This window comes from Culex pipiens, chromosome 3, assembly GCF_016801865.2.
Source record: "Culex pipiens pallens isolate TS chromosome 3, TS_CPP_V2, whole genome shotgun sequence".
Classification (NCBI taxonomy): domain Eukaryota; kingdom Metazoa; phylum Arthropoda; class Insecta; order Diptera; family Culicidae; genus Culex; species Culex pipiens.
The window spans coordinates 9,255,036-9,270,789 of record NC_068939.1 but is presented as its reverse complement, the minus strand read 5'-3'; the positions used below and the strand labels follow the sequence as shown (position 1 = coordinate 9,270,789).

General features: G+C 35.0%; 2 protein-coding genes and 1 long non-coding RNA gene across 3 annotated transcripts; 2 read left to right on the top strand and 1 right to left on the bottom strand.

The window, feature by feature from the left end:
• Positions 1–4,246: 4,246 nt before the first annotated feature.
• Positions 4,247–8,804, bottom strand: LOC120427495 (deoxynucleoside triphosphate triphosphohydrolase SAMHD1 homolog). Its single transcript, XM_039592354.2, has 7 exons — positions 8,559–8,804; positions 7,574–7,970; positions 7,083–7,519; positions 5,283–5,333; positions 5,040–5,217; positions 4,827–4,981; positions 4,247–4,764 (listed from the first exon to the last, which is right to left on the bottom strand). Exons 2-7 carry the CDS (start codon positions 7,958–7,960, stop codon positions 4,647–4,649), a joined length of 1,326 nt encoding a protein of 441 aa, XP_039448288.1. The 5' UTR covers positions 7,961–7,970; positions 8,559–8,804; the 3' UTR covers positions 4,247–4,646.
• Positions 8,805–9,154: 350 nt separating this feature from the next.
• LOC120427476 (pentatricopeptide repeat-containing protein 1, mitochondrial) lies at positions 9,155–11,285 on the top strand. Its single transcript, XM_039592345.2, has one exon. The coding sequence runs from the start codon at positions 9,260–9,262 to the stop codon at positions 11,234–11,236; it is 1,977 nt and encodes a 658-aa protein (XP_039448279.1). The 5' UTR covers positions 9,155–9,259; the 3' UTR covers positions 11,237–11,285.
• Positions 11,286–14,307: 3,022 nt separating this feature from the next.
• On the top strand, positions 14,308–14,961 carry LOC120427179 (uncharacterized). The gene is made up of 2 exons (XR_005606824.1): positions 14,308–14,627; positions 14,690–14,961. It is a non-coding gene; the product is annotated as an uncharacterized LOC120427179 (long non-coding RNA).
• Positions 14,962–15,754: the final 793 nt, after the last annotated feature.

Below are 15,754 nucleotides of genomic sequence, written 5' to 3'. Positions count from 1 at the left end.
TCACCAAAGGCACCGTCAACAAAGAGCCAATGCACATTCTCCATAATCCCCAAGCAGCAGTCAGTTGAACAAATTGCGCTTCATTATTGTCCCTTTTGTTAACTGGCGATGCATACAACTCTTAATATGTACTTGTGCTAAACCGTGTGCTGCCTTTTTCCCTCTCTACTTCTGTGTTATTTTTTTTTTTTCTTTTCTTTATCATTTCAGCGTTTATTTTACTCACGTCGCGTCGTTAAGAAAAGCTGATTATTCTCATTCAAACAAAATCACTTCTCGCGCTGACGATTATGGTGATGATTTTTATTTCTGTTCTTCTGGCCAACTTTTATGCTGTGTCTCTTCTGGCTGCCGAGCATAAAAGAAAGAAAAACTGGAAACATCAACTGTGAGCGCATCATAATATGCTGCGTGATGGCTGGTGTGAGCAAATGCAGCTTGCAGTAATGTGTGCAATATGTACTTACAGTTTACTTAAGAGAGAAAAAAATAGCATTTCTTTCCTCATTTCCAAATTTCCAAATTTCCAAATTTCCAAATTTCCAAATTTCTAAATTTCTAAATTTCCAAATTTCCAAATTTCCAATTTTTCAAATTTCCAAATTTCCAAATTTTCAAATTTCCAAATTTTCCAAATTTCCAAATTTCCAAATTTCCAAATTTCCAAATTTCCAAATTTCCAAATTTCCAAATTTCCAAATTTCCAAATTTCCAAATTTCCAAATTTCCAAATTTCCAAATTTCAAAATTTCAAAATTTCAAAATTTCAAAACTTCAAAATTTCAAAATTTCAAAATTTCAAAATTTCAAAATTTCAAAATTTCAAAATTTCAAAATTTCAAAATTTCAAAATTTCAAAATTTCAAAATTTCAAAATTTCAAAATTTCAAAATTTCAAAATTTCAAAATTTCAAAATTTCAAAATTTCAAAATTTCAAAATTTCAAAATTTCAAAATTTCAAAATTTCAAAATTTCAAAATTTCAAAATTTCAAAATTTCAAAATTTCAAAATTTCAAAATTTCAAAATTTCAAAATTTCAAAATTTCAAAATTTCAAAATTTCAAAATTTCAAAATTTTAAAATTTCAAAATTTCAAAATTTCAAAATTTCAAAATTTCAAAATTTCAAAATTTCAAAATTTCAAAATTTCAAAATTTCAAAATTTCAAAATTTTAAAATTTCAAAATTTCAAAATTTCAAAATTTCAAAATTTCAAAATTTCAAAATTTCAAAATTTCAAAATTTCAAAATTCAAAATTTCAAAATTTCAAAATTTCAAAATTCAAAATTTCAAAATTTCAAAATTTCAAAATTTCAAAATTTCAAAATTTCAAAATTTCAAAATTTCAAAATTTCAAAATTTCAAAATTTCAAAATTTCAAAATTTCAAAATTTCAAAATTTCAAAATTTCAAAATTTCAAAATTTCAAAATTTCAAAATTTCAAAATTTCAAAATTTCAAAATTTCAAAATTTCAAAATTTCAAAATTTCAAAATTTCAAAATTTCAAAATTTCAAAATTTCAAAATTTCAAAATTTCAAAATTTCAAAATTTCAAAATTTCAAAATTTCAAAATTTCAAAATTTCAAAATTTCAAAATTTCAAAATTTCAAAATTTCAAAATTTCAAAATTTCAAAATTTCAAAATTTCAAAATTTCAAAATTTCAAAATTTCAAAATTTCAAAATTTCAAAATTTCAAAATTTCAAAATTTCAAAATTTCAAAATTTCAAAATTTCAAAATTTCAAAATTTCAAAATTTCAAAATTTCAAAATTTCAAAATTTCAAAATTTCAAAATTTCAAAATTTCAAAATTTCAAAATTTCAAAATTTCAAAATTTCAAAATTTCAAAATTTCAAAATTTCAAAATTTCAAAATTTCAAAATTTCAAAATTTCAAAATTTCAAAATTTCAAAATTTCAAAATTTCAAAATTTCAAAATTTCAAAATTTCAAAATTTCAAAATTTCAAAATTTCAAAATTTCAAAATTTCAAAATTTCAAAATTTCAAAATTTCAAAATTTCAAAATTTCAAAATTTCAAAATTTCAAAATTTCAAAAATTTAAAAATTTCAAAATTTCAAAATTTCAAAATTTCAAAATTTCAAAATTTCAAAATTTCAAAATTTCAAAATTTCAAAATTTCAAAATTTCAAAATTTCAAAATTTCAAAATTTCAAAATTTCAAAATTTCAAAATTTCAAAATTTCAAAATTTCAAAATTTCAAAATTTCAAAATTTCAAAATTTCAAAATTTCAAAATTTCAAAATTTCAAAATTTCAAAATTTCAAAATTTCAAAATTTCAAAATTTCAAAATTTCAAAATTTCAAAATTTCAAAATTTCAAAATTTCAAAATTTCAAAATTTCAAAATTTCAAAATTTCAAAATTTCAAAATTTCAAAATTTCAAAATTTCAAAATTTCAAAATTTCAAAATTTCAAAATTTCAAAATTTCAAAATTTCAAAATTTCAAAATTTCAAAATTTCAAAATTTCAAAATTTCAAAATTTCAAAATTTCAAAATTTCAAAATTTCAAAATTTCAAAATTTCAAAATTTCTATTTAGAAATTTCAAAATTTCAAAATTTCAAAATTTCAAAATTTCAAAATTTCAAAATTTCAAAATTTCAAAATTTCAAAATTTCAAAATTTCAAAATTTCAAAATTTCAAAATTTCAAAATTTCAAAATTTCAAAATTTCAAAATTTCAAAATTTCAAAATTTCAAAATTTCAAAATTTCAAAATTTCAAAATTTCAAAATTTCAAAATTTCAAAATTTCAAAATTTCAAAATTTCAAAATTTCAAAATTTCAAAATTTCAAAATTTCAAAATTTCAAAATTTCAAAATTTCAAAATTTCAAAATTTCAAAATTTCAAAATTTCAAAATTTCAAAATTTCAAAATTTCAAAATTTCAAAATTTCAAAATTTCAAAATTTCAAAATTTCAAAATTTCAAAATTTCAAAATTTCAAAATTTCAAAATTTCAAAATTTCAAAATTTCAAAATTTCAAAATTTCAAAATTTCAAAATTTCAAAATTTCAAAATTTCAAAATTTCAAAATTTCAAAATTTCAAAATTTCAAAATTTCAAAATTTCAAAATTTCAAAATTTCAAAATTTCAAAATTTCAAAATTTCAAAATTTCAAAATTTCAAAATTTCAAAATTTCAAAATTTCAAAATTTCAAAATTTCAAAATTTCAAAATTTCAAAATTTCAAAATTTCAAAATTTCAAAATTTCAAAATTTCAAAATTTCAAAATTTCAAAATTTCAAAATTTCAAAATTTCAAAATTTCAAAATTTCAAAATTTCAAAATTTCAAAATTTCAAAATTTCAAAATTTCAAAATTTCAAAATTTCAAAATTTCAAAATTTCAAAATTTCAAAATTTCAAAATTTCAAAATTTCAAAATTTCAAAATTTCAAAATTTCAAAATTTCAAAATTTCAAAATTTCAAAATTTCAAAATTTCAAAATTTCAAAATTTCAAAATTTCAAAATTTCAAAATTTCAAAATTTCAAAATTTCAAAATTTCAAAATTTCAAAATTTCAAAATTTCAAAATTTCAAAATTTCAAAATTTCAAAATTTCAAAATTTCAAAATTTCAAAATTTCAAAATTTCAAAATTTCAAAATTTCAAAATTTCAAAATTTCAAAATTTCAAAATTTCAAAATTTCAAAATTTCAAAATTTCAAAATTTCAAAATTTCAAAATTTCAAAATTTCAAAATTTCAAAATTTCAAAATTTCAAAATTTCAAAATTTCAAAATTTCAAAATTTCAAAATTTCAAAATTTCAAAATTTCAAAATTTCAAAATTTCAAAATTTCAAAATTTCAAAATTTCAAAATTTCAAAATTTCAAAATTTCAAAATTTCAAAATTTCAAAATTTCAAAATTTCAAAATTTCAAAATTTCAAAATTTCAAAATTTCAAAATTTCAAAATTTCAAAATTTCAAAATTTCAAAATTTCAAAATTTCAAAATTTCAAAATTTCAAAATTTCAAAATTTCAAAATTTTCAAATTTCCAAATTTAGAAATTTCCAAATCTCCAAATCTCCAAATTTCCAAATTTCTAAGTTTCCAGATTTCCAAATTTCCAAATCTCCAAATCTTCAAATTTTCAAATTTCCAAAATTCCAAATTTTCAAATTTTCAAATTTCCAAATTTCCAAATTTCCAAATTTTTAAAATTTCCAAATTTAATAATTTAATAAAACCAATTTTAAGTATCGAAATATCTGGTATATTTGCTATCTGTCCACTCCAAATTTACACTAATAAACAAAATATAAAAAATATCCATTTCATATCGAACGCTGTCTCTGGACAAACTTTGGTGTTGACTGATGAAAAGCAATACGTACTGACGAAATACTTTGGAGTTGTGTCCACACACACACATACGCACGTACGCACACAATAAGAACACTATTGTTGGTTTTTCGAACGTACCTACACTACGAACCCTCTGTCTGAGGTACAAAATTACGTTGCTTGACGGTAAAATGAACATAAAATAAATAAAAACAAAATAAAAAGTTCAGAAAAAAATCCTGCGCTAAGCTCCTCGCAAAAAAAAAACATAATTTGTCTACGGTAAATTTAAAGTCTCTCGCCGTTAAAAATCTATCTCGAAACCGAACCATTCTCCAGATATTCCCGAGCGCTGCTGACGACGTCCTTTTTCTCAGACTTGCAGTACACCAGGTATTGCTCAAAGTGGCCCTTGTCGGGAATCGCGCTTCTGAAAGTTTTTAAATTCAAATTATTTGGAGTTACAGCTCCCAAATTAAGCAAACAACTCACAGAACCCGCTCCACAATGCTGCCACTGTCCTCGACCAGCTCGCCCCGCTCGTCGTAAAGCGGCACATTCCGGGGGGCCATCTCGCTGCCGTACGGGATTCGCTTGCGAAGCTGGAAGAACTCATCCGTCCCGAAGCGCTTTTTCAGCTCGTCGATCTGCAAGTGTTCAAACACATTAGGTTCTTCAACAAGTGGTTCAACAACGCCGTCTTACATCGCACGGTTCGCTGGACGCGTGAATCCGGCTGTACAGCTGCCGGCAGCGGATGCGTGCCAGCGTTTGCTGCACCTGCTGCAGCTTTGCGCTTTCGTTCGTTTCGATCAGACTGATGACGCTGTCATCCAGGTACTGGTAGACTAGGGGCGACTGGTGCGCTTCGGAGATTTTGGTTCTGGGAGGAGAGTTTTGAGGAGTTTAGGCAAAATTTACTTAGATTTAGGGTCGTTTTTTGCTTACCCTTTGATACGGAAGCCATTTTCTTCGGCTTGTGTCAAAGCGTCGATTAGCCTGTTGGTTGAAACAATTTTAATCGTTAGAAAATGAAAAGAAATTCTTAACAAATAAATTGAAATGAATAACGTTTTCCCAACACAGACATTAGAAGCTGGTTTTATCTTCTTTTCATAAAAATTAACATCATCTATCGTAAATCAGAATCTTTGATTTTAAATCATCCTGTTTCCACCGAAATTCACTGAAATAAGTCAGAATCTTTGAGTTTGAATCTTCCTGTTTTCACCGAAATTCACTGAAATAAATCAGAATCTTTGAGTTTGAATCTTCCTGTTTTCACCGAAATTCACTGAAATAAGTCAGAATCTTTGAGTTTGAATCTTCCTGTTTTCACCGAAATTCACTGAAATAAGTCAGAATCTTTGAGTTTGAATCTTCCTGTTTTCACCGAAATTCACTGAAATAAGTCAGAATCTTTGAGTTTGAATCTTACTGTTTTCACCGAAATTCATTGAAATTCACTGAAATAAGTCAGAATCTTTGAGTTTGAATCTTGCTGTTTTCACCGAAATTCACTGATATAAGTCAGAATTGTGGTTTGGTTGAGCGTTTTAGCAGAATGCATTACTGTTAATACAAAGAGACGAGAGACGAAATACGTATCTGTCAAGATATTAAAAATATATAGCGGAATTAAAAGGAACAACTCGTCTCTTTGTAAGTTTTAATCTGAATCTTGGAGTTTTAATCTGAATCAGAATCTTTGAGTTTTAATCTTCCTGTTTTCACCGAAATTCACTGAAATAAGTCAGAATCTTTGAGTTTTCATCTTACTGTTTACACCGAAATTCACCGAAATAAATCAGAATCTTTGAGTTTGAATCTTGCTATTTTCACTGAAATTTACTGAAATAAGTCAGAATCTTTGAGTTTGAATCTTCCTGTTTTCACCGAAATTCACTGAAATAAGTCAGAATCTTTGAGTTTGTATCTTGCTGTTTTCACCGAAATTCACTGATATAAGTCAGAATTGTGGTTTGGTTGAGCGTTTTAGCAGAATGCATTACTGTTAATACAAAGAGACGAGAGACGAAATACGTATCTGTCAAGATATTAAAAATATATAGCGGAATTAAAAGGAACAACTCGTCTCTTTGTAAGTTTTAATCTGAATCTTTGAGTTTAAATCTGAATCAGAATCTTTGAGTTTTAATCTTCCTGTTTTCACCGAAATTCACTGAAATAAGTCAGAATCTTTGAGTTTTCATCTTACTGTTTACACCGAAATTCACCGAAATAAATCAGAATCTTTGAGTTTGAATCTTGCTATTTTCACTGAAATTCACTGAAATAAGTCAGAATCTTTGAGTTTGAATCTTCCTGTTTTCACCGAATTTCACTGAGATAAATCAGAATCTTTGAGTATGAATCTTCCTGTTTTCACCGAATTTCACTAAGAAAAGTCAGAATCTTTGAGTTTTAATCTTCCTGTTTTCACCGAAATTCACTGAAAAAAGGCAGAATCTTTGAGTTTGTATCTTGCTGTTTTCACCGAAAGTCACGTCATGTACCGTAAGTCAGGCCAACCTCCTGTAGTCTAATAAGCGGTCTCATAAGCGGAAAGTCATAGGTGGCAGCCTTAGGTTTAAGTTCAGAGGTAACAGCAACTGTATGAGTATAAAACGGATGCTTCACATCATCTGTCGTAAGTCAGAATTTTTGGGTTCAGATCTTCCTGTTTTCATCGAGGTTGAATTCCTGTAATAAGAAGAAACATTACTCCAAGCAACCCAAAATACTTACAACTTCTCCAGCCCCAAAATGATCGGATGCTGGTAGCACTCCATGTGCAGCTTCGCCCGCGCCTCAAACAGCTGCACGATCCAGCGATAGTCCCGCGCTCGGTACCCGATATGGGTCACCCCCTCCTTATCGCGGACCACCCGGGCGTGCTCGAACAACCGCACAAACTCGCTGTCCACGTCGATAACGCCCCGCAGGTAGAACAAATCTCGCATCAGATAGTCCCACTTGTCGACGTCCAGCTTGTAGCGCTTGTTGTGCACAATCTCCGCCAGGAACATTGTGTCCGGCGTGAGGAGCGTTCTGAGCGCTTCCTGGTTGCCCGTGATGAGCGCGCAGATCAACTGCTCCGCGTAAAAGTGTTCGTACCCTTGGGACAGCTGGATGGCGTTGTTGGCGAAGAGCTGACGGGCCATTTCGCAGGATGATTGCTCGTGCTGGAAGGGATCAAATTTGATTATGGGTTTTGTTTTGTGCATAATCAGTCTCACCGTCCACGTCTTGTCGCTTCCACGGTGCACAAAGTCCTCCCACATGTGCGAGAAAGGGCCGTGGCCAATATCGTGAAGCAGAGCGGCCAGCGTCACGCACTTGCGGTGGATGTCGCTGATCTGAACGCGCGAGTTGCGCTCCAGCGTGTCCAGCAGCGTACTAGCCAGGTGAGCAACGCCCAGACAGTGCTCAAAGCGGGTGTGGGTTGCACACGGGAACACTTTCGCGCTCGTTCCTAGCTGTTTGAGGTTTCGGAGCCGCTGGAACTCGGGCGTGTCCACGATGGGCTGTACGTAGGATGGGTAGTGGACTGTCCCGTGGATGGCGTCGTGCAGCGTCCATGCCGAGCCGGACGGATGGTAGCTGGTGTCCAGAGAGCAGTTCATCGTGGGTATTCTGGGAAAAGTCTTGAATTAAAAGATGTTCTGAGAATTCCTACTACTGTGTACATCAACAAGTTATCGTAGGAAATAAACAAACAAATCGTAAACACGATATCTCGTCAACGTTTTCGCTAAGCCACTTCTACCAGCTTCTACCACTGAGCAAGTAGCGTCAGCGCAAAAGGGAATACCGAAAATAGCGAGCGTCGCGATGCCAACGAGGAAAGTCACACGCGTCGCTATGACGTCACACGTGGTGTTCGACACACATGGCAACTTGGACGCGATTAGACACTCAAAGAGAACGCCCTCCGATGTGCAGTAAACAATGCGGTTCTATCGACTCAATAACCATGGCAACCTAAAGGAAACGCTCGATTCTTGACTTGGTTGGCAATGAATCATCAAATTTTGAAACAAATTTTGAAGATCATCGGTGCAGCACCACGTTTGAAACCTGCTGACCTTCAAATTCCTTATCTGAATCTCTATCGTCACAGACTAGTCTCTGTTGCTGAGATAACTGAGATAACTGAGTCTATTGACAAAGGAAACAAAAGATGTTTGATTTCTAAGTAACAAGTAGGCGAGTGTGACTTACCGTTAAATAGAACCGATTCGATCTATCCGTAAGGCGCTCCAGCACTGAACTGGCGACGAACCGAATCGAAGCAGCACTTTTTGGATCAATTTCATGAAAGTACAAGAAAGCAGCAAACCTCCGGAGTAGGCTGCGGTTCGTAGGAAGAAGAGACGGCGCTAACGGAACGAATAAAGCACGGGCACGATCGGAAGAAGAAACACTGTGCGGACTCTTGTACAAGCGATCAACACTGCACTGCTTGAGTTTCCAATTGGATTGTAAAGTGCAACATGGAGTTAAGCTTTCTGTGAAGCTTACCATGAGAGTTGCGAAAGTTTCACTGTAATTTGTTCTGACAAGAGATAAAAGAAAAGCTTTTATTTTGATTTCGGAACAAAAGCTTGCGTCACAAATGAGAAGGACTTTTGCAAAAATAAAAAAAAATCAAATTTTAATGTTTTATTGAAATTGAAAATTTTGGTAAATTTTTAGAGTGTGATTAATTTTTATACATTTTTTTTATCTAGAAATTTTTCAAGCCCTTTTTCAACATTTGTAAAGGCTGTCAAACCAAAAAACAAGAGATGTGAGCAGTTTGAAACGTCAAATCTCGCGTGTGTTTGTTAACTTCGCAGTTCAAAGGGATCTTCGCGTAAATTTTACAAAAACTTGATTAATTTAATCTTAAAAAATAGTAAAGTGCAATTAACCGCCTCCTAATGGCCTCCCTCATCGCTCGAACAGTTCGCCGCCATCTACTGCTGCGTGCCAAGATCTCACGCGACCTAACCAGTTTGCCACCCACTCTGAACCGGCTTTTCCCAACCGCCCGCCTAGTTCACACCTCCTTCGCTGCCTTCAACCGGACCATCCGGGACGACGACATCTCCCTGCTGGAGGCCAAACAAGACCCGGACACGTTCGGCACGCTCTCGCCGTCCGTCCCGGAACCGGATCGGCTTGACGAGGGCGACTTGCGCGAGGAGAACTTTCTGCAGAACTTGCCGGCGAGGTCGCAAAAGTTGAGCACGAAGCAGTACGCGGATCTAATCAAGGGACACCTGAAGAACCGGCGCGTGAAGGAAGCGATCGACGTGCTGGAGGTGCGCATGAAGGAGGATCGGGTCAAACCGGTGAACTATCTGTTTAATTTGGTGATTGGAGGTTGCGCCCGCGTCGGGTACAGCAAGAAGGCCTTCCAGCTGTACAACAAGATGAAGCAGCACGGGCTGAAGGTCACCGGAGGAACGTACACGTCGCTGTTCAACGCTTGCGCCAACACACCGTTCGTGGGGGACGGGCTGGAGAAGGCGAATCGACTGCGCGAGATCATGATCGAGAAGGGCTACGAACCGAACGAGTCGAATTACAACGCCATGATCAAGGCTTACGGGCGTTGCGCGGATCTGAAGACGGCGTTTGCGCTGGTCGACGAGATGCAGGCGAAGCAGCTGAACATCAACACGGATACGTTCAACTTTCTGCTGCAAGCGTGCATCAGCGATGCGGAGTTTGGATTTCGGCACGCGCTGCTCGTGTGGCACAAAATGTACCGAATGAGGGCCGTTCCGGATGTTTATTCGTTTAATCTACTGTTGCGATCAGTGAGAGATTGTGGCCTCGGAGATCTGGACGCTACCACGCAGGTTATCGAGCAAATCTTGACCGAAAGCCAACCAAAACTTCCCCAAAAAGAATCAACCGAACCAGCACTTATCGAAGAAAGCTCGTCAGACGCCCCCAAAGAACTTCAAACCACCCAACAAAGTGACGAAATCGTCCCCGAAGGCACCCCAAACCTGCTATCGCGTCGTCCCCACCTGGGAAGTCTCGTCAGCCTAGGCCAAGTAACCGAGCCACAAGATCGACTCCTTCTCCTCGGCGGTGCGTCCAACTTCCTCGAAGAAATGCTAAAACTAAACATCCAACCAGACATCAAAACGATGACCGAACTGCTGGACGTCGTCCCACCAACCACCGTCGCCGAAAAGCAGGTCCTCTCCACCATCCGGCGGTTGGGCATCCGCTGCGACATTGACTTCTTCAACATCCTCATCAAGAAGCGCTCGATGCGGTTCGATTATGAGGGCGCGCGCGAAGTGCTCACGATGATACGGACCGCCCGCTTGGAACCGGACATCGTGACGTACGGCGTGCTCGCACTCGGCTGTCGAACGCAGGACGAGGCCCGGGCGCTGCTCAAGGAGATGGAGGAGGTCGGAGTGCGGGTCAACATTCAAATTCTCGGCGCGATGCTTCGGCAGGGCACGGCCATGAAGAACTTCCGTTACGTGACGGAAATCCTGCAAATCGTCAAGCAGGAACGCTTCAAGCCGAACGAGAAGTTTCTCGAGCACTTGGACGCGTTCAACAGGCAGTGCGAAAAGATGGACAAAAAGTACGACAAAAATGCGCGCCGAGCGGGTCGCGAGGAGTTCAAGCTGGAGTACAATCGCTACAAGCTTAAGCTGGACCACTGGATGGATCACATGGGGCTGAAGGGGTTGAAGTTGGACGATGCTCGGGGGGTGGTGCGGGAACATCCGTGGGAGCAGTTTAAGCAATCGCAGGCGGACGGGTTTGAGGACACGAAGAATCCGAAGCTGCGGCACAAGAGGAAAAAGCAGCACTCGATTCGGAAGGTTCAAGTTGATGAGCTCGGAGGGGGAGAGCAGAGTGGGGGGAGGCTGGAGTGAATGCTGTATTTTAGCTGGTAGATTTAAGAGTTGATAGCAATAAAATGTAGAACTTTTAAAATATGTTATTTTATTCGCAGACAAAATTTGTATCACGATCATTCAAGTTATTTTTACTCAAGACCGAAATTAATATACACATTAAAATTGTCAGATCAGTTCTTTGTAGCGAAGTGGTGACCGATTGTATCTTTTTTGTAAAATAGGTCGATAACAACGTCGATATTCTACCATCAGACTCATCGGGTCGTAAGTTACGACTCGTAACATTTCTCAGTGGGAAGTAATCTGTCGAAGGCTAATACGCTCCTCGCAAGAAATGGCAGCACGAACAGCAGAACAAAGGAGAGGAAACGATTTCTTGGGGCTTTTCTTCACCCTCTCTGGTTTGCTTTCGCTACCGCAGCTGTCCATTTGCAATTTTTCTTGACTGGTTTCTTCCGAAGTGCATACCTTACATAAAAGTAAATGTACACCATATTATGTTATTGTGACCGTTTACCTTCTGTTGAAAGATATTTAAATTTGAACCTAAATTAAATTTAATCGCTGGCCAAATTGGGTCCTAAAATGATGCTTAGATTGCTGATATTATTGTTTACAGCGATAAAGCTTATTTTTCTGAGTACAATGACCCTTTGTACGATCACAAACAGTTTAAAATGGATTTTTTAAACAATTTGGAAAAATTAACCTCGCGGTCCTTCTTGACAGAAAAGTTCCTACTTGACAGCTCGTTCCAAGGGAACCATAGTTGATCCATAAAAAAATGTTGTCCTGTAATTTGGAAAAATTAACCTCGCGGTCCTTCTTGACAGAAAAGTTCCTACTTGACAGCTCGTTCCAAGGGAACCATAGTTGATCCATAAAAAAATGTTGTCTTGTAATTTTTTTTCATTAAAATGAAAAAAAAGTGATCAGAAATGGTTTTTAATCGAGTTTTTTACCGTTGTACATAAAAATTCACATAGGGCTTCAATACCCAATGAATAGTCCTAAAATTAAGCTTAAATTTGTGATATTATTGTTTACAATGATTTTTCAGGTTTTTCTGAGTACAATGAGCCTTTGTACGACCGCAAAGGATTTAAAATGGACTTTTAAAATCAATTTTAGGTAGGGCTTTAGGATCCTATTTGAATCAACTTGATAAAAACACAGACAATGTCTGTGATAAAAAGTTTTAAAAGCAACCATGCTGCACTGTTGATTCTCACGATAGAATTGGGTACTAAAGCCCTATGTCAATTTTTAAGTACAACGGTAAAAAACACGATTAAAAACCATTTCTCATCACTTTTTTTCATTTTAATGCAAAATTTTTTTTTGACAAGACAACATTTTTTCGATGGATCAACTACGGTCCCCTTGGAACGTGCTGTCAAGTAGGAGCTTTTCTCTCAAGAAGGACCGCGAGGTTAATTTTCCAAAATTGATTTAAAAATCCATTTTAAACACTTTGTGGTCGTACAAAGGGTCATTGTACTCAGAAAAATAAGCTTTATCGCTGTAAACAATAATATCAGCAATCTAAGCTTCATTTTAGGACCCAATTGTCCCATGTCATTTTTTGACGATTTTGACCTTTTGACATTTTTAAGTTTATTTTGTCGTATACTTTTCGAAAAACCCATAAAATCTAGTACTTTGTTCGGAAACTCATCAAAAACAACACCAAGTCTGTTTGTCCCATCGTTACACTTCTACGCATAATTGTCCCACCAAGTATTTTCTTTCACGGAATCATTAGTTATACGAAGCATTGAGTCTTGTTTACATACTGTATAGTAACAGGATCGTAAATAAGAATGATAAACTACTAACTGGGGCGATTGGGGACACAGAACGAATAAGAACCCACGGGACAATTATGCGTAGAAACACAAAAATCGATCGAAAAATCTCAATCGCGTTTTTATCAGTTGCACTTTTTTGAACATGGGACAATTATGCGTAGAACGGCAGCATACCTTACATAAAAGTAAATGTACACCATATTATATTATTGTGACCGTTTAACTTCTGTTGAAAGATATTTAAATTTGAACCTAAATTAAATTTAATCGCTGGCCAAATTGGGTCCTCAAATGAAGCTTAGATTGCGGATATTATTGTTTATAGCGATAAAGCTTATTTTTCTGAGTACAATGACCCTTCGTACGACCACAAACAGTTTAAAATGGATTTTTAAATCAATTTGGAAAAATTAACCTCGCGGTCCTTCTTGACAGAAAAATTCCTACTTGACAGATCGTTCCAAGGGAACCATAGTTGATCCATCGAAAAAATGTTGTCTTGTCATTTTTTTTTGCATTAAAATGAAAAAAAGTGATTAAAAATGGTTTTTAATCGTGTTTTTTTTTTTCGTTGTACATGAAAATTGACATAGGGCTTTAGTACCCAATGAATAGCTTAAGCTTGAATAATAACATTGTAAAACGGCCATTGTCATTTTTCAAAACATTGAGAAAAACAAGAATGAAATTTGCAATTAGTTTTTCAATTCCTATTTCAAACCAATTAAGCAAACTGCGAAAATGATTTACACAGCATTTGTAAAAATGGTATAGTTATGCATCCTTAAACAAAAATTGATGGAAAAATTCAATTATTACGATAAAATTGATGAAAAAAGAACATAAGCCCCGAACGATTGTTTTACTCGTGTGGGATCGTATTCAGCCAGAAAGGTGATGTGTCCTATCCCCCGCCTAGACCAGACCAAAATCCATGATAAAGCTGTCAGACCAAATCTGTCAGACCAAGACTGTCAAACCAAAGAGCAAAAAGTAAACAATCTTGGTCTTCGACGAAGGTGCACACAAATCAAGAAAAGAATACATCAAAAAAAAATATTTTTCCAATTCAATGACTGGGTTTGGACTGCAAAATTGAATGTACGTCAGAAAATGATTATACAGTGCGGCGTCCTGTACACCGACAATTAAATAAGCAGTTAAAAGCCTTATTCTTCAACTTTAATTTTTGATCGCGTTTTCGGTTAACACCTGAAAAACCTTGAAATTATTTATACGGATTTGTGATTCCTCTCTTTTCATCATTCCCTTGTATTCAGCCCTTTGCGTTTTAGCGCCTTTGTAAACATTGACAGTTTCGTTTTCCACATGGTCCCTGGGCCAGACAGGATGACGGTTTGTTTTTGTTGTTCTTTTGTTTTTGGCCAAGCAGGCCAAATCAAAACAGAATCAGCTTTGCTGTTTGGTCTTTTGCAAGCAAAGTAATTTTATTAGTTTTTAAAGCTTTTTTTCACTTGCCGCGGCCAGTTTAAAGTATTTTTGAGTGAAATACAAGTCTGATCGCGATATTGAAGTGTGCATCTTGGTGTGCATAATCGATTTTCCAATCAGAGTTACACCGGAGACGTCCCACGGTAAGATTTTCTACAATTTGATTTTTGCCGATGTTATTTAATTAATCTCCACTTCATTTCAGATGTGCCAATGGCAATAATTTTTCGCTGCAAGCTGCAACGGGTGAGAATGTTTCGTCGGATCTGGGCCCAAACTGAACGTCCTGTTTTATTGGAAGGTGTCCATCGAATCGCCGGCATCACAGAATCGGTCAACAAGGCGTCGGGTATTTTCGGCTTCCCTTAGTATCGAGACTTAGGGCCACCAGCATCGAAGCCGGAAAATCATTTGGCCGTCTTGGTCGAACTGCGGAATGCTTCCTACGGGCTGGAGGCTTCGATGGTATGAGCGGCTCACCCTGGGAAAAAAGTGTACCTTCAGCGCTAAGTGCTTTGGGCACGATCGTCGAAACGAAATAACCTGAAACGACCAAACATTGCGACACGGGATAGCGATCCGAAGAAATTTATCCGGTAATCAAAGATTTTTGCGCTAGTGAATGAAATTTAATAAAAGTATGTTGTATTTAATGTGTAGCTATTTAGAAGAATCACAATGTTGCACATCTTGACGGGATAGGAATTGACCAGAAATATACGAGAAATATTATTTTAAGTAAAAATCGCTTGTTTCACCATTTTGAAACCAAGGGCCAAGCTTTGTTTCGATCTTTGTTTTGAACAACATTGTGTTTGTCCCTGAGACGAACACGGGTTCGAAAACAAAACAAATCAGTTTCCATATTGGACCTTTGAATCAAAGAATCTATGTGGAAGTTGAAAATAAACAAAACGTAATAAACTTTGGCCTTTTGTAAAATGTTACTTTTTTCACATAAAAATCATTCTTTTTATGGTTTTCTCGATATGTAGTGGTAGTTTAAGACTAAAGGCATCGTTTGCAGTAAAAATCCCGTCTGTTTACATTTTTGACTTCGGTCCTTTTACAATGTTTTGCTTAATTATTAAGCTTAAATTTGTGATATTATTGTTTACAATGATTTTTCTGGTTTTTTTTCTGAATACAATGAGCCTTTGTACGACCGCAAAGGATTTTAAGTGGACTTTTAAAATTAATTTTACCTAGAGCTTTAGGATCCAATTTGAATCAACTTGATAAAAACACAGACAATGTCTGTGATAAAAAG